General features: G+C 44.6%; 1 protein-coding gene across 4 annotated transcripts in view; it reads right to left on the bottom strand.

Annotated features, from left to right (window-relative positions):
• Positions 1 to 27271, bottom strand: part of TBC1D12 (TBC1 domain family member 12) — a 308722-nt gene that overhangs the window by 16414 nt on the left and 265037 nt on the right. For all 4 annotated transcript variants that reach the window (XM_078643381.1, XM_078643382.1, XM_078643384.1 and 1 more), the window contains one exon: positions 6456 to 6714. In XM_078643381.1, the coding sequence (XP_078499507.1) occupies positions 6456 to 6714 (259 nt within the window). The remainder of the gene's footprint in view (positions 1 to 6455; positions 6715 to 27271) is intronic.

Here is a 27271-nt window from a genome sequence, read left to right as displayed (position 1 = left end):
GTTTTTTCCTTCCGAAATCTTCGAGGTTTCAGCAAAAGATTGTTTGTGCTTCTAGTAGTTCTAGAGCCACCCGAAATTGTCAGTTTTTGAGTGAGGTAGGCGGGTGAGTTCATGTGAACAGCCTTGTGTGTCATGCATGCGATCTTCAGATGTATTCTGGCTTCAAAAGGTAGCCAGTTCAGTGATTTAAAGTCCGGGGAAATATGCGAGTGTTTTTTTGAGCCGGTGATGAGTCTCGCTACGGCGTTAAGGAACGCTCTTAGGGGTGCCGTTGTAGTTAGGGGGAGCCCGCAGAGGGCGGTGCTACCGTATTCTATGTGCGGGATGACTATAGATTGAACTGCAGTTTGGAAGTCTTTGGCAGGAAGGAAGGGTTTAAGTTTTCTCAGGGTATTGATTTGGAAGTTCGCTCCTTTGGTTGCCTTGCTGATGTGCTGCTGCATGTTGAGATTGGCGTCAAGTGTTATGCCTAAAGATTTTGCTGAGTCTACGACGATGGGTTGTACATTTAGAGCCGTTAAGTGCTTAAGCCATGTTTGAGCCGTGGAGATTTTAGCGGGAGGTGAGATCAGGAGGAACTCGGTCTTCAGCGCATTGAGTTTGAGGTGATTCTCAGCAAGCCAGGATTGGGTGTTTCTGATCGTGGTGTTCAGAAGCATGATGTCCTTGGGAGATTGTATTTTGAGATAAAGTTGGGTGTCATCGGCATACATGTGAAAGTGAACATTAGATGTCTGTAGCAAAGTAGTGAAAGGTTCCATAACTAGGTTGAACAGTGTTGGGGAGAGGGAGGATCCTTGAGGGACGCCTAGCGATTCAGGTACCGGAGAGGACAGCAGGTTGTTGCTTTTGATTCTTTGTGTCCGGTTGTGTAGAAATGAGGTGAACCACTTGAGAACAGTCCCAGATATGCCCATTCTTGTGTTTAACAGTTCGAGTAAGTTCTCATGTTTAACTGTATCGAATGCCGAGGAGAGATCCAGAAGGATGAGGAGGCAGGTATCGTTTTGGTCTAGTATTTGGAGGGCGTCGTCCACTATGTGAGTCATGGCAGTTTCGGTACTGTGCCCTGCTCGGAAGCCTGACTGATGTGCGTTGAGGAGATCAAACTTATCTATGTGTTCAGTCAGTTGTAGCAGTACGCATTTTTCCAGCAGTTTAGCGAGAGTGGGGATATTTGTAATAGGGCGGTAATTGTTTAGATCAGAGGGGTCTGCTGTTGTTTTTTTTAGTAGCGGTGTGACTTGCCCGACTTTGAGGGCGTTGGGGATGGATCCTTGTTGAAGAGAGCTATTGATAATCTTAGTCCAGAGTGGGAGAAGCCAAGGGGAAAAGTCTTTTACAGCGTTAGCAGGAAGGGGGTCAGAGAGGTGATTGGATGGTTTCAAGGTGCTGAGCAATCTGCCAATTTCTTCTTCGGAGTAGGTGCCAAAGGATGACCAAGTAGCATTGTTCTTTGGTTCAGGCACTGCTGTGTGTCGGGGGTTGGAGTACAGGATAGCGTCATTGAGAAGATCGCTTCTTATTCTCTCAGTTTTTTGGATAAAGAAGGCAGAGAAGTCTTCACAGGAAGGTGTAACGCCCATGGAGCTGAGTGTCTGGGGTTGCTCTTTGGATTGTGTTCTGACTAACTCAAACAATTTTCTTGGGCGGTTTTTAGCTTGGGCGAGCTGGAGGCTGAAGAAATCTCTTTTAGAGCGTTTTATTTTCCTGAAGTAGGCGTTTCTCTGTTTCTTTAGACTTTTTAGGTGCACTGCAGAAGGGGCTGACCTCCAGGTACGCTCTGCCATTCGCATGGCCCGTCTATCCTCATTGAGGCTCCCGTCATACCATGGGTTGGAAGTCTTCTTGGACGAAACTCTTTTCAGTTGCATGGGTGCCGCCTCATTAATTATTGTGGACATAGTATTGAGATAGTGGTCAGTCAGAAGTTGAACATCCGTAGCGCCGGAAGGGGGCTGTTAGGCGGTAAGGAGTTTGGGTTGAGTTTCTTCAAGTCTCTTTTCCACGCTTTGTGCTTAGGGGGTTGAACTGGGTTAAATCTAATTTTTTCATTAATGAGGAAGGAGACAATATGATGATCTGACCAGTCACAAGGTTGGATTGACTCCAGTTGAATAGCGCCCTCTTTGGAGATGATAAGGTCAAGGATAGAACCTCTCTCATGGGTCGGTCTATTGCATATTTGGTTGAGATCAAGTGCGTTGAGAAAGCTTTTGAGGCTGTTTACCACTGTGTCACTGCTGTCATTCCAGTGGAGATTGTAGTCGCCAAGGAAAATTTGGGTGTGCTGTCGTCCTGAGTTGGCTGATATTGTATCCATGAGTTGTTGGGCGAAGGAGAGCTTGTCCCCAGGTGGGTGGTATATAATGTGTAGTGTGCATACCGCTTTGCTTTCACTGATGACATCAAGGCAGAGGTATTCACAGGAAGTAAGAGAGGGGGCGGACACTTTAGAGACTGAGAGGTTGCTTCTGTAGATGCAGGCAATTCGACCACCTGTCTTTTTGGCCCTGTCAAGTCTAATGATACAGTAGTTGGGGGGGGACTAGGATATCCAAGATAGGTGTAGAGGAATCAGACAGCAATGTTTCAGTCAGAATGGCTAGGTCCAGTTCCAGGGACATGATGAGGTCGGCGACCTCCGTGGAATGTCTTTGGGCCAATCTGCAGTTGAGAAGTATGCATTTAAGGCTAGGGGTGCAAAGGGTGGAGGACGATTCTATAGTGAGGGGTACATTAGTGAGGTTGTTGGGGACAGCTCCTCTGTTGTTATCCTTTTGGTGCCTGAGGGGGTTAGAGATAATCGTTGGGATGGACATGTTGTTGGTAGCTAGTGGCTTTTGGGGAGCAGGGACGTAAGAGTGGAGAAGGGTGTGTACGTCATGGTCTGAGATCGTGTTGGTAGTGCGTCTGGGGCGATTGGTGGTATTGCAAGAGGGGGTAGAGGTCCAATGTGGGGAAAGATGTGTGATGAGGCGAGTAGGAGGTGAGGAGGAAGTGTTGTTAGGTGTAGGAGGAGTATAACGCTTGGTGGTGATGTGATTGCAATTGTTATTGCGATTGCTGGTATTGCGAGGGGGGATAGAGGTCGGGCGGTGTGTGGAGTGTTGTGCGGTAGGGCGAGTAGGAGGTGAGGGGGAAGTGGTGTTAGGTGTAAGGGTGGTGGTGGGAGGGGGGTGTCTGGGGTGTGTGAAGAGCAACTCTTTAATGGAGTGTAATTCTTCTTTCAATTGGAGGAGGGTGGACATAATAATGTCCAAGGTGATGATGGGGGCGGTGTTAGGGGGGGGTACTGGCGCTGATCCGGCGAATAGGTTGACAGGGGGGAGTCCGGGTGAAGAGGTGGAGCTGATGAAGGGGTTGGGGGTGTTAGCGGGAGGATAGGTGTTATTGGGAAGCGCATCAGTGCTAGGGGGGGGAAGGGAAAATGGGGGCGATGTGAAGGCTGGCTGTTGTGGGGGAGGAGGTGGGATAGTGAGGAGTGAGCGAGGGGGGTGGGAGGTTGAAGGAGGGGTGCAGGCTAGGCGTGGCGGGAGTGCTAAGTGTGGGGGGGGAAGTCGGAGAGAGAGTCATGTTGTGTGGGGTGCCATTGGGGGAGGAGGGATGTTCTGAGAATAAATGTGCGGGGGAAGGGACGGGAGTGCAAAGTGTGGGGGGGGAACGGGAAGATGAGCGTCTATGTCTGTTTTTGAGGGGCGGGGAGAGGTAGCTGCGACGGGCGGGATATTGACTGTGGAGCAGGGTGTGAAGGTGAGGTGTGTTTCTTCCTGTTGCTGAACTGGGGTAGGAGAGTTAAGGGTGGGTGCTGTGACCTCAGGGGAGGTAGGACAGGAGGTGATATGCGTGTAAGTCCGAGGGTTGGAAAGGTGCTCTTTGAGAGAGGGGAACAGGTTGTCAAGTAGTTCCAGGTTCCTGTCTGTCGCTTGAATTAGGACACTCCCGTTGTTGTAAATAGTGATGGTGGTTCTGCCTGGGAGGAGTTGGGACGATGTGATGGAGAGTGTTAGGCCATGAGCGGATTTCCTGGTGGTGGAGACGGTGAGTAGAGTGAGGAACACTTTTTTCCATTGAGCTCTGCGTGTGGTGTGGAAAATGATGTCGGTGTTCAAGGGTCCGTTGACCGATGAGAAGTAGGTGTCGGCAAAGGGTGTTTCTGGGTGGGACCTAAGGAAGTCATGTTTAAAGCGTTTAGCAGCTTTTTTGGTGAGCACGGAAGGGTAGTTTATTTTATATGTGTGTTTGCCGATGAGCTCCATGTTGGTATGGTAGCAATGTAGCGCGGGGGGGGGGGGGTGAACAATAATGGTATGCGGAGCAAGATGCACCTGCATACACAACAGGTTATCTGGATCAGAAGTGGCATTAGCGGGCAGAAATTACACTAGTGAGACGCCCAGCAAATGAGAGGTAGCAGTCGGTGCATTACATGAGAGAAAAGTAAAGTGAATACAGGTTGCATAAATGTGCTGGATGCACGCTGCCAATACCAACCCCATGTTCCGCGGATCAGAAATGACCCTAGGGAGTAAGAGTATCACTAGTAAGCTACTGCATTATATGTATGAGGTAGGTAGCAGTCGGTAACTTACAGGAGAGAAAAACTGAGAAATGGGTGCAGGTTGCAGAATTGTGTAGAGTAGTAGTGCAGAGTACCATTGGAGGAATAGTTCTGAAAAACTATAGACCTAAAATATATGCGGAAGCATAACAGGAGAGAAAAAATGAAAAATGGGTGCATGCTGCAGAATTATGCAGAGTAGTGCAGTGTACAATTGGGGGAATAGTTCTGTTAACAAGTAAACCTATAAATAATATATAATGAATATAATACTTGTAAAGCAGAATGCAAATGCAGGCAGTCGGTTACATGACACAGATAGGTATGAATCAGAGTACAGTAGATCAAAGACCCGTAGTTCAAAGTACAGTGGTTCAAAGTACAGTAGTAGTAGTGGTAGTGCTTCCAATTAGAAGCAACACCACTTAAAAATATATATTCAAATGTAATCTTCTGTACAAAACACAGTTCACTTGTTCCAGTAGCCAACATTCCCACAATCATGAAAATTCAATTCTGATTAAAACGGCCATTGCAACCTAGTTTAAAAACTTCTGACTGTTAATCCAGAAGAAGAATAAGAAGCGATTAACTGCAAAAACCTATTTGCCCGGATGTATCTGTTTTTAGGATTCTGTAGGTAACCTGGTATTGCCCGACTCCAAGGCTTAAGCAGGTCGGTCGTATCCACCTCCTGCAGATCAGTTGGTATTTGATCCAAAAAAATTGTTTATGTTCTTCAGTCTTTTGTACTCTAGCACAGGCAAGACGTCGTTCTGGTAATAATCCAGCAGCCTGGTTACTGGGGAACCTATGGAGTAGATTGCCATACCTGAATCCATCGTATAAACTTTTGGCAAGTGGGGGTGTGATTTGATCTAGAAAGGATTTAAATCTGGAGCATTGCTTGACACTTAAAAATTGAGTTGTTAAGTGGCCATTTGCTGGTCTAGTAACGTAGCCGTTAGCAGAAATGATTCAAGCATTAGTTATGGTATTGGGAAACCATAATATACTTTTTTAGTCAGCGTATACTATTGCTGTTCATAGTTTTATAAACTACCCGCAACAAAATAAATCTGAGTTTGGTGTTTTTATTCAATTATTAGGTTTCCGTTTTATGGCCAGATTTGTAATTTGGTGGGATATTTCGTAAACTTGAGCTTCAGTTGTAATAACTACTAGATTTGACATTTTTCAAATTGAACACACCTTATGCAAAAGACAAAAAGTACTGTGATAAGCAGCTGTTTAACATTAGCCAACTGGCCCAAGTTAATTGTTGTGAAAGTGATAAAAGAAGCAGAGTAATGCTGTGTACGTTTTTTAGAACTTTAATACTATGGCCATATGCTGTGTTCCTACAGAGAGCAAACGTTGCCCAGGAAAGCAAACAAATCGTGAGGTTCTGCAGATAAAGCTACATCCGTTGTCAAGTCTTACTGCTGGGATGGGATCTCATGTGATCTTTGCACTATCAAATGTTCTACAATTTTACACAGGATAAAATGATAGCTAGATCTCTGTGGCTAGAGGTGGGCTCTGTTTAGTGTATCGGTTTTCAAGGCGACAGTCTCTGTTATTTCTTAGTAAGACCTTTATGAATTTTCTATTGGTTGTGATGTTAAAAATATATATTTTATTTTAATATAGTAAATCACATTTTGACACGGAACAAGGACTCAAACCCTCAATTAAAGTCAGGAAGTAAACAATTATTTTGTATTATCCAGTACAAATGCAGGAGTACATTTCATTAGTTCGATGGCTGTAACAGGTTTGTCAGATTTCCCATTCTTTGCACAATTCGCCAAACTGAGGGACACCTATTTGATTATTTCTTGCGTTTCCCTCTATGATGGTGTCTTCAATGTAACTATTACAGTGTACTCACCTGTGCCCACTTTTTGTTGCTATTGTGCATCTGAATTACTGCAATGCAGCTAAAAAGCTTCTCGGATGCAATGTCTTCCGGCAGTTTAGTGAGAAACTGTGCTATATGAATGAAGTCCATCTGTAAAAGGATATCTTCATGCAATCTGAGGATTCCAAGAGCAGTTCTAAATAAAAACTCTTCTCCATCCCTGCAGAAGACATCCCAGACTCTACAAGCCAGATCCAGGGGGAGCGACTTGCTATACAGGGTGAAGATCCTGTCAAAGAAAGAAAGTTAGATTGTAAAATGGCAGTGACTGTGAATATTGACTAGTTTTCATACAGTTGATAGTGCATTTAAGGTTCAATTGTATTTTATTCAAAGACTGCAATGCATATATTCACTTGCCTACATCCGGAGGCAGGCATGGTGCTTTGACCTAATTTTATAAAATAATCATTCTGCCACCTCAGCCGACCACCTCCGCGGCACTGACGCTAGTCTTTATATTTCATAAGTAGCATCATTTATTTCATGTTATTGCTCCCGTGGTTCAAATGTTCCCCAGTATTCTATATTGGTTATATATTAACATATTTTATTCGGTTGAAATGTGTGTTAGAAACTGGTTCCACTGAGCTTCATAATTTTGTCCTGTTATTTCTATTGTGCCTGAAATTTTTATCCAGCCCCAGTATGCAACACTTTCTGTATATCCAATCTCTCACATCTGGAACCCTTTTAGTCCCATCATGCCGCTATTCTTTTGATGCACAGAGAGAAATTGACATCATCTTCCCCTCTTGGAATGTAGCAAGGATGGTTGTGCATTAAATGTGCCCAAAAGAATATGTACTAGGAATGCTTGTTCGGAACATATTATCCTTTGCATCGTTTGTCCAATAGGTTTAAACGTGGGGCACTGCCAGAGCAGATGTATCAGTGGTCCCCTTTTTGGTGTTAATGTCTTGCTTAACTCTGCTTCTCGGCGTGTTTGTCCTAAGATTTTCTCTGTGTTTAGAAATAACAATTTTTTTAATATATATTGATAATGGATTTAATGTGCTGAACCAAACAGCTGTTTGAAAGACCCATTGCTTTAGTCATGTAGCACCTAACTAGGTAAAAGGTCAGCGTTAGACCAGTTATGTAAAACAATGGTAGGACAAATGTAGGTAAACGGTGTGTAACTACCTAGGTCTATATTGGGGTTCATAACAATACAGATTGAGCACTGGATCTGCCCCCTTAAGCCATGGACGTGTTTTGATCAGCACCCTTCATCCACTGCTTTGAGACCATCACATCTGGAATTAACCCAGAAGATTAAATCAATTGTCCTGTGATGTCTGGTCTATCTTTCCACTTCCTAGGAAGTCACAGTCCATGCATGAGACAAATCTACATGTGAATTCTTTAAACTCTATTTCAGGTTAAAAAGGCCATACACACACAATGAATTCATTATAAAAACAATCGGCACAATACACCAAAATATAATTTGTCACTCAAAATTAATTTATGCTATTATCAGAAGGAAGGTATAGGTTTTGAGGTCCAGAGCTGGATCACTGGAAATGGGCACCACAGGGCAAAGACAATGTAAGGGCAACAACAAAAGTGGTAGCCTCTTAGTTAGTACTATGGAGTGAGAGCACAGTCTTGTGCTATGCTGTCATTTTACTGAGTCTCGCTCCACACAATTTAAGAATTAGCATAAAGGACGGTGCACCTAGGGATATATGTCAGAGGACAAGATTACTACATTACAAGTTTGATAAGACAGACAACTTTACACGGAAGAGAGGCCAAAAGGCGGCAACATCTAGTGGCCTTCCATGCTGCAAAAAATATAGGAGATGACTGGCATGGGAAAAGTTTCAGAATCAGTCTTATAGTAAAAGGACATTGCGTCCTTACACCATCTGATGTGTTAAATGAAGAGAGGGCGATGATATATATATATATATATATATATATATATATATTCATTGAAAAAACCATAGGTTTCACACACGTTATAGTTAGGAATTAGCATTTAAAAAAACATGCAAATTCATTGAAAAAACCATGGGTTTCACACGTTATAGTTAGCTGAACATATGAACCTATGGTTTTTTAAATGAATTTGCAAGGTTTTTTAAATGCTAATTCCTAACTATAATGTGTGTGAAACCTATGATTTTTTCAGTGAATTTCAAAGGTTTTGTAAATGATAATTTATAAATGTATTCATTATTATGCCTTTCTTTTTATACTAATTTCTTATATTTTTAATATAAAAATGTATATTTTAGACTATATTTCATATTCTTATTATAAAATATTAAAACTAAATTGCAAAGAAGTTTTTGGATGAATTATTGCTTGACATTGGTTGCAAGTATAACACAGCTCCAGCAATTCTCTTGAGGCCCTATGCTCACAATGCTGTATCAATCCTTACACCTGCTTCAAGCATGTGCAAGGTTTTGACACAGCATAAGCTCAAAAGCCACTGAATAAAATGTTATACATTTCACTCAGCCACTTTTAGGAGGCCATGCTGCACCCCCTTCTGCACAAGAAAGCCTCTTCTGGCGCAGCGCTTTACAATGTAATACACCCTCCAGATGCGTCACATTGTTAATAGCACACACCATGGCACATCTTTTGCACCACCGCTGTGTCACAAAAGTGACGCAACGGCTGTGTAAAAGAGGCACAAGGGGATTGTAAATCCGCCCCTAACACATACAAATTCACCCAGGCAGTTTCACCAGCAGCGCAAATTGAAGCATAGACTTGTAACATATTTATGTACATATGATACATTCAAGTGCTTCGGACATACTACAGTATACTATAGATAACCACCTTATAGATTTATGCTGTAGCAGTTCCTTATAGTTCTGCACTTTCACATTCTCCATACACTAGTAACATATTCATTCATTCATTTATGAACTACACATTCATTCTGACAAACTTTTACACACTAACAAAGAAATATAGTTCTTTCTTTGATCAGTGAAGGTAGTTCTAAAAATAACAGTTTTTTTTGTTTTGTATCTTTTTTGTGTTTTCTCAACAAATTCCAAGCGGAACAAAAGAATGAAATAAAGAACAACTAATGGCGAGGACAGCAATAATCCTGCGTTTCATCAAGTCTATAGACAATAAATGCATAGACTTTTAACTTTAGCAAAGTCAGAATCAATATGTGGGTGTGGACTGCTTGCTGAAAATGCTGCTGCCGCAGTTGATGTGCTTGGTGTAGCAGCAGGTGGGATCTCGTGCAACCTCCGTCTTGCAGCTCGAGCAAAGTTCTTGGGGTGCAAGCTCTTCACGTGTCGCACCATATTTGCTGTGCCAAAGGAGTGTTTTTTTACATGGATCACCCCTTGAAAGAGTTGTTTCACAAATTGTACAGGTTACTTTTGGAGCATTAACCTTTTTTTGACCTTCTGGAAAAGTGAAAAACTTCCAAATTAGAGCTTCTTTCCTTTGGACGTTCTTCAGGAATGAAATCTCCCTCTGAAGAACTACTGGAAGATGAGTCCATTGTTCTTATTATTGTGATCTTCCTTCTATTTGAGAAGATTCTCAGAACAAATGCTTCTTCTTAGAAAGTCAAAGTCGAATAATTATAATGGGACGGAACTTTCAATAGTCGCAATAGGAAAAGCTATGAACCAATCAAATCTCTACTTTTAACGTCACATAGCTTTGCGTACGCTTATGATGTGCTTGCGCAGCTCTTTCAATACGAGTACGCATGATGTTCTACCGCGATTTGTGTAATTCTTTTTAAAAGTAATATATGATTATTACAAGTATTAAAAAAAAATTCATAGTTATCTCAAATGTCTGCCCTTAGTATGTACATTAAATACATACATGTTTTAAACCAAGTAGAAACATTGCCCCCTTTCGCGTACAGAATGCCGGTCATGACGTCACACCGAAGCTTTAATGCGACGCGTAATGTCAAAGCATATTCGTACCGTATGCGCGGGTACACGCGGAGTATGATAAGCAGTACAAACTATGGTGCGATCACCCTCTCAGTGACAAATCAGAGCTCAGGGCGCGCTAAGGAGAATGATTAGAAGTCATTGCAGATCCGATTCTGGGCCTGCCTCTGCGTACATTATAACACCGCCCCATCTCTCTCTGTTGATAATTGTTAGTGCACATACTCATACTTGCACATGCGCGGTGCACTCCCGCCCACACTACCCACATACCCCCACCTAGCATGCTTGCTATCATTTAGCCTGGAAACCAATACATTACCCAATGGCATGTCCCCAGGGCCATCATTCTTGCAGACCGCGAAAACGCTACCAATGACGGCCCTGGGCTTGGTTTGGTCAGCCCCCGCGGTTCCCATATAATGCGGGCACGCTCTCTTTGCCTGCCTCTGCTGCGGTGACAGACAGACTGTCGAAAACACCCCAGACTCAGCAAAACCGCAGCCTTTCAAGACACGACAAAATGCGACAGAAGCAAAGGTAAGAGAAGACGTCACAACATCAGTCTCCACTGTAAATTGTATATGCATAATGCTATTTTTTTATCCTTCATATGGTTTTCCTACCCCTCAATGGTTTGTACTTACATAATTGAAATATTTCTTTATAAGTCACGAGGTCCTATACACCTCTAATCTTAAAAATTGTGCGTGCATAAATTTCGGTGTCGTATTTCTGAACTACACCACGTGCTTAGGCCTCTACTATTATTAATTGTGCGTCCATGATAGTATTTTTTTTTCTGCGTCACGAACCCGTCCCAGGCCTCTATTAACTTATTGATCTTCCTTGGTTTGCTGGAGCTCCAACAGTCTTAACTACGGAATATAAAGATCCCACAATAAAATTCACTTTTGATAGTAGTTACGCAACTCAGTTTACGATGACTAATCAAAATGTCCTTTTGTTTCCTTCACCAAACATCGTTCAGAAGCAACCACGGCCTATCGAGCAACAGCAATGGAATTCTCTGCAACTTATTGAATATACTTTGACGTATAGAAGCAGAGTTCAAGTCGAATGGTGAACTCCGGTGGCCGCATTCTTTATACAAGGTAAGCACAGCAGCCTAGATCTACAAAGCCTTCATAGCAAAGCATTAATAATAATAATAATAATAATAATAATCCACATTTGTAAAGCGCACAATCACCCGTAAGGGTCTCTAGGCGCTGGGGGCCGTCGGGAAGATTAAGCAAGCTATTGCCCAGAGTCACATGGTGCTGGACTAATCTGCTGCTGGAGCCGGGGATCGAACCGTGATCCCCAGATTCCGGAGTCAGTCGCCCTGGCCGCGGCGCCACACCTCTATAGAATAGGTCGCCATAACGGGCGTCAGTAACGCAGTTGGCACTTCCATATAGACACCACTTGAACGCGGCACTATAACAACTGAAATATACCAGGTACACTGCACTCGTAAAACTGTAGTGTTAGCTTTATTTGTGAAACGAGAGAGGGCCATATTATCAAGCCTGGGCGACAGAATGATCGCCACTTTATCGGCAGGAAAGTGCTGCTAAAGTGGCGATAATGGGTTTGATAATATGCTCTATGGAATTCCAATCGAAGCTCATGTTAGATGTGAAGGACATCAGACATGAGCTTCGATTGGAATTCCATAGAGCATATTATCAAACCCATTATCGCCACTTTAGCGACACTTTCCTGCCGATAAAGTGGTGATAATTTTGTCGCCCAGGCTTGATATTATGGCCCAGAGTGCGTAGTGTACAGCAGCTTCTCTGTAAAATCTATAATTACCTCCGAGCAGTGACAACAGATAGCTTACAACAGTCTGACAAACAGATCCACAACCTTATTACGCCATTTTTAGTCACTTTTAACATGGGTAAAGTGATGCAAGGAGCTAGTAAATCTACGTCTGACTTTTCAAGAAAAAATCTAAACTCCAGACTCTGCGACACAGTTTTAATGTTTTCTCTCTCTCTCAGTGACATCATTTCTCTTTCTCTCTTAAACTTAGACACTGCCGTCTGCTTGGACGTGTAGAATAATTGTTGAAGTGAAGTTGTGAAGTCTACTTCCTTATGTGTTTGGCCGCAAGGTTTATACAACGGTAAGCACAGAGGCCTAGATCAACAAATCCTTCATAGGAATGCCTTAGAAATAATTTGGCATAACGGCGTTAGTAACGCAGTAGGCCCTTCCATATAGACACCACTTGAACGCCGCACTATAACAAGTAAAATGTACCAGGTACACTGCACTCGTAAAACTGTAGTGTTAGCTTTATTTGTGAAACGAGAGAGGACCATATTATCAAGCATTGGCGACAAAATTATCGGCAGCAAACTGCCGCTAAAGTGGCCATAATAGGTTTGATAATATGCTCTATTGAATTCCAATCGAAGCTCATGTTAGATGTGAAGGACATCTAACATGAGCTTCGATTGGAATTCCATAGAGCATATTATCAAACCTTTATCGCCACTTTAGTGACACTTTCCTGCCGATAAAGTGGCGATAATTTTGTCACCCAGGCTTGATATTATGGCCCAGAGTGCGTAGTGTACAGCAACTTCTCTGTAAAATCTATAATTACCTCCGAGCAGTGACAACAGATACGTTCCAACAGTCTGACACACAGATCCACAACCTTATTATGCCACTTTTGAGTCACTTTTAACATGGGTAAAATGATGCAAGGAGCTAGTAAATCTACATCTGACTTTTCAAGAAAAAATCTCAACTCCAGACTCTGCGACACAGTTTTAATGTTGTTTTCTCTCTCTTTCTCTCCCTCACTCTCTGTGACATCATTTCTCTTTCTCTCTTAAACTTAGACACTGCTGTCTTGGACGTGTAGAAGAATTGTTCAGAATAAGTTGTGACACCAACTGCCTGAAATGTTTACCCGCAAGGTTTATACAACGGTAAGCACAGAGGCCTAGATCTACAAAGCCTTCATAGGAATGCATTAGAAATAAGTCGCCATAACGGGCGTCAGTAACGCAGTGGGCACTTCCATATAGACACCACTTGAACGCTGCACTATAACAGAACAGGAATATACGAGTGACACTGCTCACGTAAAACTGTACAGTTACCAAAACTTGTTGGGGCATCGTATCAAGAACGGCGATAAAATTATCGCCGTTTCAGCGGCAGGAAACTGTCGCTAAAGCGGCGATAATGGGCTTGATAATATGCCCTTGTGAATTCCCATAGTAGCCCAGGTTCACACCAGAACCTGGACTGCTATAGGAATTCACAACAACATATTATCAAGCCCATTATCGCCGCTTTAGCTGCAGTTTCCTGCCGCTGAAACGGCGATAATTTTATCGCCGTTCTTGATAATCTACCCCGTAATGCTTCCGCTCATTTACTCACATCTACATAATTCTAAACTCTAATTTTCTTTCGCAGATTACCAATCGGACACCTTTTGGAATCCATTTCACAATTTGTTTATAACATTGTTTAAGTTATTTTTCCAGTTCTAATATAGTTATAATTGAGTTTCGTTTATATTTATTATTTAATAAAAGTAATTTAAAAAAAACCACATACTTCTTTTATTTTGTGGGGGAGGGGTAGGACGGCCCACAATAAAAATAATGTTGAAATACTATAGTAAGATATTCAAGACTAGGATTGAAAACTACTGAGTTCTAACTAACAGATATAATAAAAACAACGGTGAGAAACTACTAAAATGGCGGTGGACAGAGTACGTAATCAACGTTTGGTGCCTCGGCACTACCTTTCAAATAAATATATAACAAATATGACTATTAATACTGTACAAAAGTACAGCAGCGGATGACACACGAACCGGGAAAAGAAAGCGACAGATTTACTAACTGATATAAAGAAAGGTTTGCTTGTTGAACTTGAAGAAAAAGAAAACGTGGGCTTTGAAACTACGCTGAGCATGCGAAGAGAGTACAACTGCTACACCAAAAAAAAAGGAAAGCTTTACATACTATCATAGAAATGAAGGAGCATATTATCAACAAAAGGCGATACATTATCGCCGCTTTTATCCACAGGAAACTGCTGATAAAGCGGCGATAATGTGCTTGCTAATAGGCCCTTGTAACTTCCCATAGCAGCCCAGGTTCTGGTGTTAACCTGGGCTCCTATGGTTATTCACAAGGACATATTATCAAGCCCATTATCGCCGCTTTATCTGCAGTTTCCTGCCGATAAAAGCGACGATCATGTATCACATTTTGTTGATAAAATGGCTCATCGCTCTTTTTTTGACCAGTAAACAGGTGCATATTATCAAGGACCGGTGTTACAATTATCGCAGTTTTATTGGCAAGAAACTGCCGATAAAACGGCGATAATGGCCATGATAATACGGCCTTGTTATTTCCCATAGAATCCCATGTTAACACCAGAACATAGGCTTCTATGGCAATTAACAAGGACGTAGTATCAAGCCCACCCTCCCAACATTAATAAAAAACCATAGGCCCTTGTAAATACCCATAGCAGCCCAAGTTCTGATGTTAACCTGGGCTGCTATGGTTATTCACAAGGGAATATTATCAAGCCCATTATCGCCGCTTTATCGGCAGTTTCCTGCCAATAAAAGCGACAATAATGTATTGCCTTTTGTAGATAATATGGCCCATTGCTCTTTTTTTGACCAGTAAACTTAGGTGCATATTATCAAGGACCGGTGTTAAAATGATCGCCGTTTTATTGACAGGAAACTGCCGATAAAACGGCGATAATGAGCTTCTTAATACGGCCTTGTTATTTCCCATAGAAGCCCATGTTAACACCAGAACATAGGCTTCTATGGGAATTTACAAGGACATATTATCAAGCCCACCCTCCCAACATTAATAAAAAAAAAACAGACAATGCAGGTACCCGAAGCTGGAAGGTAATTTTACATATCACTGCCCCAGAAATGTGGCGTTCCCCGCGACGTGTACGGGGAGAGAGAGAGCTCAAAACATATATATATATTTTTTAAAAGACCAGAGGGGTGCAGCTCACCGAGACTGCGGGGAGTAGGACAGTAACCCCCCGCATACTTCAAAATAAAACCAGAGTACCGTTCCCCAGTGCTCGGGGCACCTTACAAGCCTCATTATGCAGAAAAATTGCCCCCGTAATTTGGCCCCCCAGGGACCTAATAAACAAAACGGACTTCTAGTTTTTTTTCCACCTTTTCCACCGCGTACAAGAACTGCACAAGTACCCCGCTATTTTTTATTTAAAAAAAAAACTAAAAATTGAGCCTAAAGATCCATGTACCACCCCCTGACCAAGACTATAGGCTCAGAATGTTTCTACCCTGCCCCGTTTCCTTATTTCTCAACTTTGTTTTACTGTTTTCTTGTGACTCTGCTCTCCCGACAAACATGGCTGCCAACACTTCCTGGTTTGGAGTATTGACACCCAATCAGCATGCAGTTCCTGCTCGTAATTGTACGTATTTCCATACACGTACGCCGCGATTTTTCTTTAAAAAATAAAAAATAGCGCCTTAACATCTATGTACGACCCCCTGAACAAGCCTAGAGGGTCAGAAAGTCTCTACCCTACCCCCTTCCCTTATTTCTCAACTTTGTTTTACTGTTTTCCTGTGACTCGGTTCTAGCGAGGCACAAGATGGCCGCCAACACTTCCTGGTTTTGAGTGTTCACAGACAGTACACAGCCAATCAGCATGCAGCTCGCGCTCGTAATAGAACAGATTTCAGTACGCGTGCTGAACTCCGTCACTAGATATCGCTATGATTTTACTTGCAATTTTCTCAGAAACTACTGAACGGATTTACACCATTTAACAAAAAGCACAATCTGCAAACAGAACTCTACCTCTCTGCCAAATTTCGTGTAATTCCGTTCAGCCGTTCGGGCTGTAGCCCTGGCTAAAGGTCCCTATGGAAAATTGCATGGGGAAAACACGTTTTGGGACCACCCCTTTTTTCTTGGCCCCCACTTAAAGAATCACCCCCAAACTTTCAGGGACGGAGCGGAACCGAGCAGGCCCTTTTCTTGGAGAAATTCACGAAGATTCGTCCACCGGCGTCAAAGTTATTCCAAATAGAATGTTGTGGATTCCCTATGGAAACTAGGTCCTAACTATAACTACCTACTGGCAACCGCCAGTAGGTAATATATATATCTCACAAAAAAACCACAAAGGTTACAGGGAACATCTAGTTCGGCTCAGATTTTACAGGCACAAAATCATAGAAAATCAGCAGTTATAGTCACCTGAGCTAACTATAACTTACGCCCCAACTATGCACTGCTTATGACTTCACATATTACATCACTTATGAAATGGTCAGTGACATCATTGATGACATCTCAAAGGACATCATTGATGACATCATCCATTGTTTCATAAAAGTTTGTTCGATTTAAAGATATATATATACTACGCTACTACATAAGTTAAATTAGTATACTTTCTGTACTACTGAGTGAAAGTATCTCTAACATGTTATCTGAAGGGCTGTGTGACTGCATTAGTGTGTGAGTGTCTGAGTAGCTGTATGTGGATGTGAGTGGCTGTAAAGGTTTCTCAGTGGATGGGAGTGGCTCTATGAATGGGCGTGAGTGGTTTTCTGGTTGTGTGAGTGGCTTGTGAGAGTGGCTGCATCAGTGTATGGGTGGGTGTGTGAGTAGCTGCATCAGTGTATGGGTGGCTGCATCGGTGTGTTAGTGGCTGAATGGGTGTGTCAGTGGCTGTATGAGTGGGTGTATGAGTGGTTGCGGGAGTGGTTTTGTGGATGTATGAGTGGTTTCTGGGTCTCTGACTGTGTGTGTCTGTATTGTTCTGTGAGTGGGTGTGAGGGGCTGTATGGGTCTGACAGCAGGTGTGTGAGTGGTTTTGTGGGTGCATGACTGCCTGTATCCGTAAGTGAGTGGTTATATGGGTCTCAAAATGGTTGTATAGGTGTGTGTAAGTGGTTGTATGGGTGTGCAAGTGGTTCGGTGGAAGAAGTCATCAGTGATGTCATCAGCAATGTTACTGACCAGGTCATAAGTGATGTAATATGTGAGGGCGTAAGTTACAGTTAGTTCATATAACTAGAACAGCAGAATTTCTATGATTTTGTGTGTGTTAAATCTGAGCCTAACTATAAGGCTACACCAAAACTGGGACAGGCCAGATGTATACCTTTGGTCCTACTTCTATGTTTGGCCTGTCCCTATTTTTGGTTCTTAAAATCTGGTCACCCTCTGGTGACCAAAGTACATTATCTTTATTTTTGAAGAGTAATCTATGGCAAGATTAAAAATATGGTTTTGACCAACTGAATAAGAGTTATTCTTTAGTCCAATTTGTGGACAATATGTTTCACAATTTCCTGCTTGGATGGGTCAATGGATTTTCACCAGGACCCTTATGTGTCACCCTTTAATCCTTATAATTATAGTCTAGTTGGTAATTAATCTTGTTAGATGAGGTCTTCAACCAACATGGAATGGAGCGAGACTTGAAGTGGTGTGTATCCCAGATTTCAGGAACTCACATGTTACTAATGCAGTGAACGCAAAATATAGTGTGCCAGGTCCCTCATAGGATATGGGGACGTGGCACCCTCCAAGTACATTGACTCTGCATTGTAGATATACCTGCAGTCTTGCCTATCTCGGTTATGCGCTCATGACCCAATAATGAAGCATGACACCTCTGTGGGTGAGGGCCTGTGCATCCTATAAGGGATAATCTATAAGTACAACAGAGGAAGAACATCCATAGTATGTGCTTTCTTGTGTTCCCCTCAATGTGGGCCGGGATAACCTTACAGAACATCACATTAGTTTTCAATATGAACTAAGTTTGAATACTGTGCGTGGCTCCATTTCCCATAATTCTGAGTGAATCACTTAGTCTCCATGCATTTAACTTTACAACTGTAGTCTGATTGTGTTGCAAAGTGTTTTAATGCACCTGGCATGGGTCGTTTTATAAAAAGCTATAAAAAAAACACATGGAAACCGCTTATCTGCCAAGTTTTCAGATTGCTATGCGTGACATTTTCATAATTTCAGTATAACTATGAGTGACATTTTAAGGAATCAGAGCGACACTTTCTCGCTAGCAAAATCAAGCAATGAAGATGAGAGAAGCATACAAATATCAGAAATTACACCCATTTGAGCAACGAGAAACTCTAAGAAGATCTTAAAACTGCTGTAAAGCACCAGAAATGGCAGGGAACTAACCTAGTGCCCTTGTAACCTGATTGTACAGTCAGGAAGGACGCAGGCTGGGCCCTGGTGAGGGGAGCTCTCAGTTGCAGAACTTTGGTTGCTCTACTGATGTTATGATAGGCCTGCCAGTGTCTGCCCTAGCTTTTAAAGATAAGCACCACCTCTGCTCAGCTCTCCCGGACTCAAGCATGTGTTGAAGTTCTAGTTTTGCTAGGCGACAGCAACAATTTAGGCGGGAGAGCTCAGGCTGGGGCACAGGCAGGAAATTGAACATGATCATGAGACCTTTGCGCTTCCTAGGGTCGGACACCTGTTCATGTTGCCGGGTGGGCCGGCAGAAATACAATTAAAACAGATCATGCCAGTGCCTTAGGCAGCCTGTGAAGACGGGGCCTCCTGGCTCCTCCCTGGTAATCAATCCAATGCAGAGCTGAGGATCTGTGTCTGGACTCCAGGCCGTTCTGTCCCACGTAGGACCCAGGCCGAGTCTGTACCAAATCAAACAGGATTGAAGATGCCCCTGAACACGGATCTCTTCCCAGCTGCCTAATACAGAGTCCACAGACTTACAGCCGCTGAAGACAGCACCGGGCAAGGGCAACCGCAGGAAAGTCTCGGAGTGGTCGGGCTGACTGATACACACATAGGTGAAGGAGCCAGAGGCGCAACTAGAGCCACAATTACGGGGGGGCGGGAGGGGAGATAAGAAAAAATTTCGGAGGGCGGGGGGCTGAAACATTAAACAGTAGGTAGAGTGGTGCTGCAGGGGCTCTTAGAAGGGGTGAAACATCAACAAAGCCTCTTTAACATGCACATGGTCTTTTAAAGACCTGTGAAATGCTCGGGTGCGGCTGTGTGTGTGCCCTGGAGCTGTCTGAGCCCGGGCTGCCACACACGACGGGGGGGCTGAAGCCCTTTGATTCCAATGGGTGTTGCGCGCCTGGATGGAGCCAATACTAACAAGTAACTTATCCTACATTTACTGTACCCGGCCGCATATTAACTGTGTGACTACGTGCTGTGCCTTTCTTTCATCGTATTGTAGGGTGAGGCGTCAGGGGAATATGGTACTAAGCGCGTGCTATTAAAAAAAGCTAATTTTATTAAAAGCAGAGTATACCTCACTTCAGGCACTTACTCTTTGCAAGGCGAAGGCAGCAATTTGGTACGGGCTGCTCGTGGCAGCAACGAGGAGTCCGACTCGGCTCAGATTCTCCCTCGGCAACGTTGGGCATTCAGGGCCGCAGTCAGCCAGCTGCACTGACTGTTGTGGTGTGTTCTAGTGACGGGCTACTGGGTTGAGGAACCACATCGACAGGTGGCCGCCGCCCACAGCGTGGTTGATGATTCACTCTCAGCTGGCCGCCGTGGGGTCAGGTGACATGTCGGATCCGGTGGTGGGATGATCATTTTTTTTTTAAAGATTAGTAGCAGCTAGGCAGAGGCGCAACTAGAGTCAAATTTCTGGGGGGGCCAAGAAAATAATTCGGGGGGGGGCCTAAATCTTTAGGCAATCGGCAGAGTCGAGCTGCAGGGGCTCTTAGAAGGGGTGAAACAACAACAAAGCCCATTAACATGGACAAGGTCTTTTAAAGACCTGTGAAGTGCTTGGGTGCGGCTGTGAGCGGGCCCGGGAAGTGTCTCATCCCGGGCTGCCACACACGACGGGGGCTGAAGCCCTTTGAGGGCAATGGGTGTTGCGAGCCTACAGCTAGCTCAGCTGCCTGTGCTGCATTGGCAGCAAACAAATTTAACTGCCGCTCACTTGGCTCATGCTATGGGCGGGAAGATGTCCCGACTATTAAAGAGTGTGTCCGACAAATCTTCTCCTGACCTCACCCTCACTGACTGTCTCTGCACTAGCCATGGGGCGCACTTACTCCTGACATCAGTCGCAATATATCAGGTGAATGAATCAACTTCTTATGTGTTACACTGTTACCAGAGCAGATAGAGCTGCTTGCGAGCAGCTGAGCAAGCCCCCAAACCTGCTGGGAGCAGTGCGCACCGCACTGCCCAACTTCATCTTTCAGTACTCTAGTAAGCCCTCCCCCTGTGGCCTTTAAAGCCTGACAAGAAGCACGTCTGCGCAGCCCGATTGCACATGCACCTTGATTCACTCGCTGGTCCTTCAGCATTCATTTTCTTGTAGGCATCAGCATGCCGGGGAGTTGCCTGGCTATTGCCTCAGTCGCCATCTTGAGTGGCGTTTTAACCTGTTTATGGTTTCCTTTACTCAGTTTATTTTAATTTGTCTTTCTTTAACAGTAGCTACATCACACTAGGGAGCTTGTGAGTGTAGACGGACCCCAGTTTTATTTTCATGTGTTTTTAAAGTGTTTTTTAAATTAAGCCCTTGTGCTTTGCAGCGCCCGTGGCCACACCTCCATCACACCCCCTATGGCCTTTAAAGCCGGATGAGGAGCACATCCTTGCCGCTGGCGTGCCGAAGGCACGCCAAAGGCAAGCCCGTCTGCGCCTGTCTGCACTCAACTAGAGCTCAGCGCCAGCCATGCTGCCAGTCTGTTACCAGAACACCCCCCTCCACTCAAGCCTGAATTGCAGTACACTAAGGATACCCTGATGGACATGAAAGTCTTGGGCAATAAATGCCCTGGCCGATTATTTGATCCTTGATCAGTTAGGGTAAATTGAACTGTGAGTTTTGTAGTCACACCTTCCATTACTCTCCATTGTCCACCTATCCTAGGGGAGAACCCCGAATGAGGACCTGAGACTGTCACTATCCTGCGTATTGATAAATATGAGGTCATTAATTAAAAATGCCATCGCTCTTCGCAAGTTCTTAGAATCTCACAAGATCGATCTAGCGTTTGTAACTGAATCCTGGGCAGAGGCTTCCTTGGAGCCCGACCTACTCCTGTTTTCCCCAGCGGGTTTCAAAATCCATAAGGTTGATAGAGTTGGTAGGTAAGGCAGCGGTATAGTGCTTGTTCTTAAATCAAATCTTAAATCATGTACCACAAATTTACCCAGAAGTCTAGACTGCGAAGCCGTGAATTTTAAGGTTGAACTAGATGAGCATTATTCTCTCAACGGTACTCTACTCTATAGACCACCCAACCCTAAGGCCCCTTTTATTGATAAGTTAGACCAACTTCTAACCCTTACAGCTGATCACCCTGATTATCTTTTTCTAAGTGACTTTCGTTTTCACCTAGAAAATATTTTAGACCCGGATACAACAGCACTCCATGATCAGATGGCCAGTCTTGGCATATACCAACTGGTCAAAGGTGCGACACGCAGCAGGTCACTGTTTAGATGGGATCTTCACTGATAATCTTATCTAAGCTGGACCAGCTTTCTCCCTTTGTCCTGGTCGGACCATTACGCAGTCCACTTCAAAATTATATTACCATGAAAACCACGCATCAAACAATCAGGAGAATCTTTTGCCAGTCGGCCCTGGAACAAAATAGAGGTAAAGCAGCTAGAATCCCACCTATCAAAATCCTCTCCAATAATGTCCACAGACTTGGACTCAGCGGTAGCGAATTATCACTCTTAGCTGGATTCAGCCATGACAGAACTGGCTTTCGCCAAAAAATAGTCGACGTATCGGACATGCCCCCTTTGAACCTTGGTTCAACGACACGCTTAAATCGCAAAAACAACTTTGACGCAGACTCGAGAGAAAGTGGAGACTGGATGACAATGTAACCACAAAGTGAATACAAAGAATCTGTTCAGGTTTACAAAAGCCTCATCCTCAGGGAGAAGGCCGCCTACTTTACTGAGCAAATTAGAGCAGCCAATAGATGCCCTAAAACCCGGTTTAATACGGTAAAAAGCCTGTCCAGATTACAAGCTCCACAGGACACTACCGCCAGCCGGGACTTTTGCAATGCTTTAGCGAATACCTTCCAAAATAAGGTTAAGGCTGTCTATGACACCTTCCTTCAACAGTCCAATGGCCTGGCACAGACCCCCTCCCAACTAAATAGAATTCAACTTACCCTTGGGGCAATATCTTCCACGTCTAAAATATTTTGAACAATTTAATCAGGCTCCCCATCAGATCCCTGTCCCCCTGAAATCTTACAGCTGTCGCCCGAGACTATAGCACTTCCTCTGACAGCAATCTTCAATGCCATGTTCACCTTCAGGACTTTCCAAGTAGAGTGGAAGAAAGCTATTAGCAAAACCTATGCTGAACACCAAGGATACACTTAATTATAGGCCTATCTCTAGACTTCCATTCCCATCAAAGGTGGTTGAAAAGGCCATCAATTTAGAACTATCCTCCTTTATCAAGCAAAACAAAATCTGGGATCATTCTCAGTTTGGCTTTCGTGTGCTTTATAGCACAGAACTGGCTCTTATCACGGCTACCGAGGAGCTCAAGAGGACGCTGGATGGTGGGGGGAGCGCCGCTCTGATCCTTCTAAATTTGTCAGCAGATTTTGACACTGTTAATCACGGGCTGCTGCCGGATCGTCTAGCTTCCATCGGGATCAGGGATAGGGCGCTCTTCTTGCTGGGCTCCTTTCTGTCTGGGCAATCTCAGTGGGTGGCACTGGGCGATTATGTATCATCCCCTTTTTCACTGCCATGTGGTGTACCTACAGGATCGTCCCGGAGGCCTACACTTTTCATTCTCTATGTCACCCCGCTGGCTAAACTAATAAAAAGCTATGGATTTGCCCTCGCATCATATGCAGACAATATGCAGATAATTGTCTCAGTAAGCGGCACATCCATTTCCACAGCAAACAGCTTTCATGACTGCATGAGTCATATAGGAAACTGGATGTCAGACAATTGTCTGAAACGGAATTTCACCAAAACTGAGGTTTTGATCTTTGGCAACAATCCTTTCATCTGGACCAACAGCTGGTGCCGGGCCAGCTTGGCCCACTGCCAGCGCCTGTCTCTAAGGCAAAAAACTTAGGAGTCATTATGGACACTAAGTTGTCCTTTGAAGTTCAAATCACCTCCACTGGCTGTTTTTTCATCCTAAAAATTCTAAGGAAAATATTACCTTCAATTCCACTAGAATTAAGGAAAACTGTGATATCTGTTTTGATATCCTCAAGACTTGATTACTGTAATGCTCTACTTACCAGCGCAACAAAATGCAGCATTAAAAAATTACAGACAGTAAGTACAGAGCGTTGCGTCCAGGGTACTCCGGAGACTTCCCAAATCTGATTCGGTAACCACCGCTCTGTCTCAGCTCCACTGGTTACCAGTAGCATAGCGGATCCAGTTCAAATCCTTCTGCATTGCTTTCAAATCCCTCAACAATCTGGGCCCAACTAGGGTGACCAACTGGCATGGGTGCACATTCAGGACAGTGAGTGTAAAAATTTAGGACAAAGGGTCAAAATTCAGGACAGAAGGTCAGAATACAGGAGAAAAATTTGGGACAAAAGGTACTTTTACAGACACATCAGAGGAGGTCACACAATATTACATAAGTAAATAGACAACCAACACAAGCACAAGTCAAAATAAGTTTATATTAGGTTGGGAGAACCCTGCACCGCATCTGTTGTGTGAGTGAAACTTAAATACCTGCATTTGCTATTGGATGCACCTGGGTAACACGAGCCAATATGAAATCTCAACCCCCCCAGAGCTTGGCGAGGAGACAGGAGCCCATAAACAAAAACAGTTTGCCATGCCCTGGGCTCTGGCAGAAGCAGTGGTGGCTGGTGGGGCGTAAAAGTTTGTGGCGAGCGCAGCAAGTGAGCCTGAATGTCATTAGGGGGGCTTTCTCTCTCTCTCTCTAGAAAAGTTTGAAAAAAGAGTTAGTGCAGATGGCGCCTTTTCAAGAATATTTGAGAAAGCAAGAAGGTTAATAAAGCAATTGTGTAAAAGTGTAGTTACTGCATCACTAAAGAGATTTCATATGATTATGACGTAGGGAGCTGCTTATTCAGTGTAACCACGTAGCTGTTACTCTGTCTGACATGGCTGCCCATCTCTCTCTGCTCTGGGTCCTCTTGAGCCCCAGCCTCTATCTTCCCTCCTGCCAGGCCCTACTGTTTTTGTGCTCTCCCCTATCTCCACCTATATCTCAAGGCAGTCAACCCCTTGTGCTGCCTGTGTTCCCTCGGTTCAGGCACATTGTTTGTGTGCTAGAAGTCTCCTGTGCCATCGTTTGACACCCTTACATTGCTTGTATGCTCCATCTCCTTCTGATGCTCTTTCTCTCTCTTGACCATCAATCTCTTGTGGTATCCTTTGACTCCAGTGCTTTGGTCCTGCAATCCCTCCTCCCTGTGCTCTCTCCTTCACTGCACCCCCAGCCTCCAGCAATCTCAAATCTCAGATCCAGAACATTACAGTTAGTGAATTCTCCAGATCATTATAAAATACTCTGTTCACAACAAACACACACTAACTCTTGTAAATGCAAAGAACTATCCAGAGAACTGTCCAATAAACCTGCAGAACCATTCCTACAGTTACATAATTGATCCACATTATCCTTAAAATTCTATGTTCAGGGGGAGGAGCCTAGCCCGAGAGCGTGATGGTCGCCTTTTAGCTCGGCTCCGTCAGCCCTCCGGCCAACCTCGAATATCCTGCAATTTATCCTGTACTGCGACGATACTTCACTACAGCTATTGGAATTTAACGATCTACTCCTACTCACCGTCTGGTCCGGAAGCTCCTGCGTGCTGTGGGTCCGCAGTTGTGTCCTCGAGCAGATTGGGGCCTCCGGGTGTTTGAGACCGGGACCTCGCCTGTGGGACCCGACCGGCGGTGCTGAGATTGCCGGCCCCGGCCGAGAGAGTGAGCCACTGGTGGGAGCCGTTGTGTGTATACCCCGGTGATCCTGAACCGGCCCCGATTTGTGGACCGTGCGGCTGGAGGGGGACGAGATGTGTTGGGGCTGACTGTGTGGAGGAGTCCCTTCGCCTTTGTTCTGTCCGGCGGCCCTGGACCCTGCGCCTGGCTCTCGCTTGTGAGGGCCGCCGCTGTTCGTACGGGCCCCCCCCCCCCATCGAGAGTCTACCCTTTCTGTGCCAGTGAGACCGTTGTTGGGAACCTCCGTAGTTCTGTAAAGTCCTACATTTGGGAACCGTTTGGAGGCCCACGGTGGAGTGCGGGGCGGCGAAACTCACAAGATGGCTATCGGCAACGTGGGGGGTGCTCCGCCTTGCACCGAAGAACTTTGCTGGCCGGACTGCACGGGGGCCTGGGCGTGTGCTCGTGAACCCACGCTCGGAGATGTCCTAGACGCCTTGAGGTCCTTATCCGCTGTCTTGGCTCCCGGTGCTTCAACCGACACCGTACGGCCCGCCGCCATTTTGGGTCGACGCTCTTTCATGCACCCCTATCGGCCTGCTGCCTCCATTGTTTTGCCCCCTCTGGCTGCGCCAAGAGTTGATGCCGCTGTTCTTCGGCCGCTTGATGGGCCAGTGGCTTTTGAACCTCCGGTTTTTCACCGTCCGGAATTCGATGACTTGCACACGACGCGGAGACCTGCTCCTTCCCGGGTAGTTGGGAACTGTGGTGGACTGCTGTTTGCTCCCGCTTCGATGGATTCATGTCTTTGTTTTGGAGGGGTGCCTTTGCATTGTCGAATTGCGAGACTGGACACCTGCTTATTTTTGCCTGCCCTGTTGTTGCTGCTACAATTGACTTGTTTCATTGATTTTTTGTATCCCAGTAGCTTGATGGCTCTCCCTGATCTACGTCACTGCCGTAACCCTACTCAGCATTACGATTATTCTGTATTGGATGGTCTGCCTCATGTTGTCCTTTATTGGGTTGGTTTCGTGGTTAGGAAGGGCTGGGGGTAAGTTGCACAACATCGATAGACTGCTGGTTTACCTGTCCGTCGTACTGTCGCTTGTATTCTCGACATTGTGAGACTTTACAAAAGAATATTCCCCCCCCCTTGCGGGTTATTGATGTATGTGAAGATGTAATATTGATATGGTAGTTATTCATCTGATGGTCGGGGGAGGGACGCAGCCGAGTGTATTTGTTCGTATCCTCTGGCTCCTCCCTCCCATATTATTTTTTGTTTCATATTCCTTTCTTTCCTTTCTTTTTGTCTCCTTATTCTTCTTTCTGTCTCTACTATATTTCGGGTTTCGGATTAGGGCGACAGGCACGCTGTTTGGAGGGTAGGCCGTAGCCTTCTGCAGGGGTGCGGGGTGGGACGGGTGGGCGGGGTCTTTCAGATGTTTATTTTCTTGGTTCTATGGCCCTTTTCTATCCCTTTATAGAGGTGCCGCTTCTATCCTCGCTTCTCTGGTATGAGTGGGTTGGAGTCTGTTGCTATGCCACTTTTATCAGTTTTGATGTTTTCCGTCGCGACTTCCATACCCTACTTCTCGCCAGCTTTTTACTTTCTTCTGTGTTATTAGCCGCGGGTTGCTTGGCTCAGGGTGGCGCCCTTCTTGCACGTTATGTTTCTCCTTTTATTTTCTTTCTTTTTGCTCCTCTTTTTTCCCTTCTTCCCAGTTCTAGTCCTTATTGATCCTTTCCCTTAGATTTCCCCCCTATTTTTCCCCCTCTTCCCCCCCTTCTCCCCCCCCCCTTTTTCTTCCCACTCCCCCTTTTTTCCCCAGGCTAGTATGGCGGGTTGGTTGAGTTCGTGCAGTTTATTCGCTCCCCTTGCGTTTGTTAGCGCATCACTGGGTGGGGGGCATGAGATGCTGAT

The sequence above is a fragment of the Lissotriton helveticus genome, chromosome 5_1, assembly GCF_964261635.1.
Source record: "Lissotriton helveticus chromosome 5_1, aLisHel1.1, whole genome shotgun sequence".
In the NCBI taxonomy this organism is placed as follows: Eukaryota; Metazoa; Chordata; class Amphibia; order Caudata; family Salamandridae; genus Lissotriton; species Lissotriton helveticus.
This window is presented reverse-complemented; position numbering and strand designations above follow the sequence as displayed.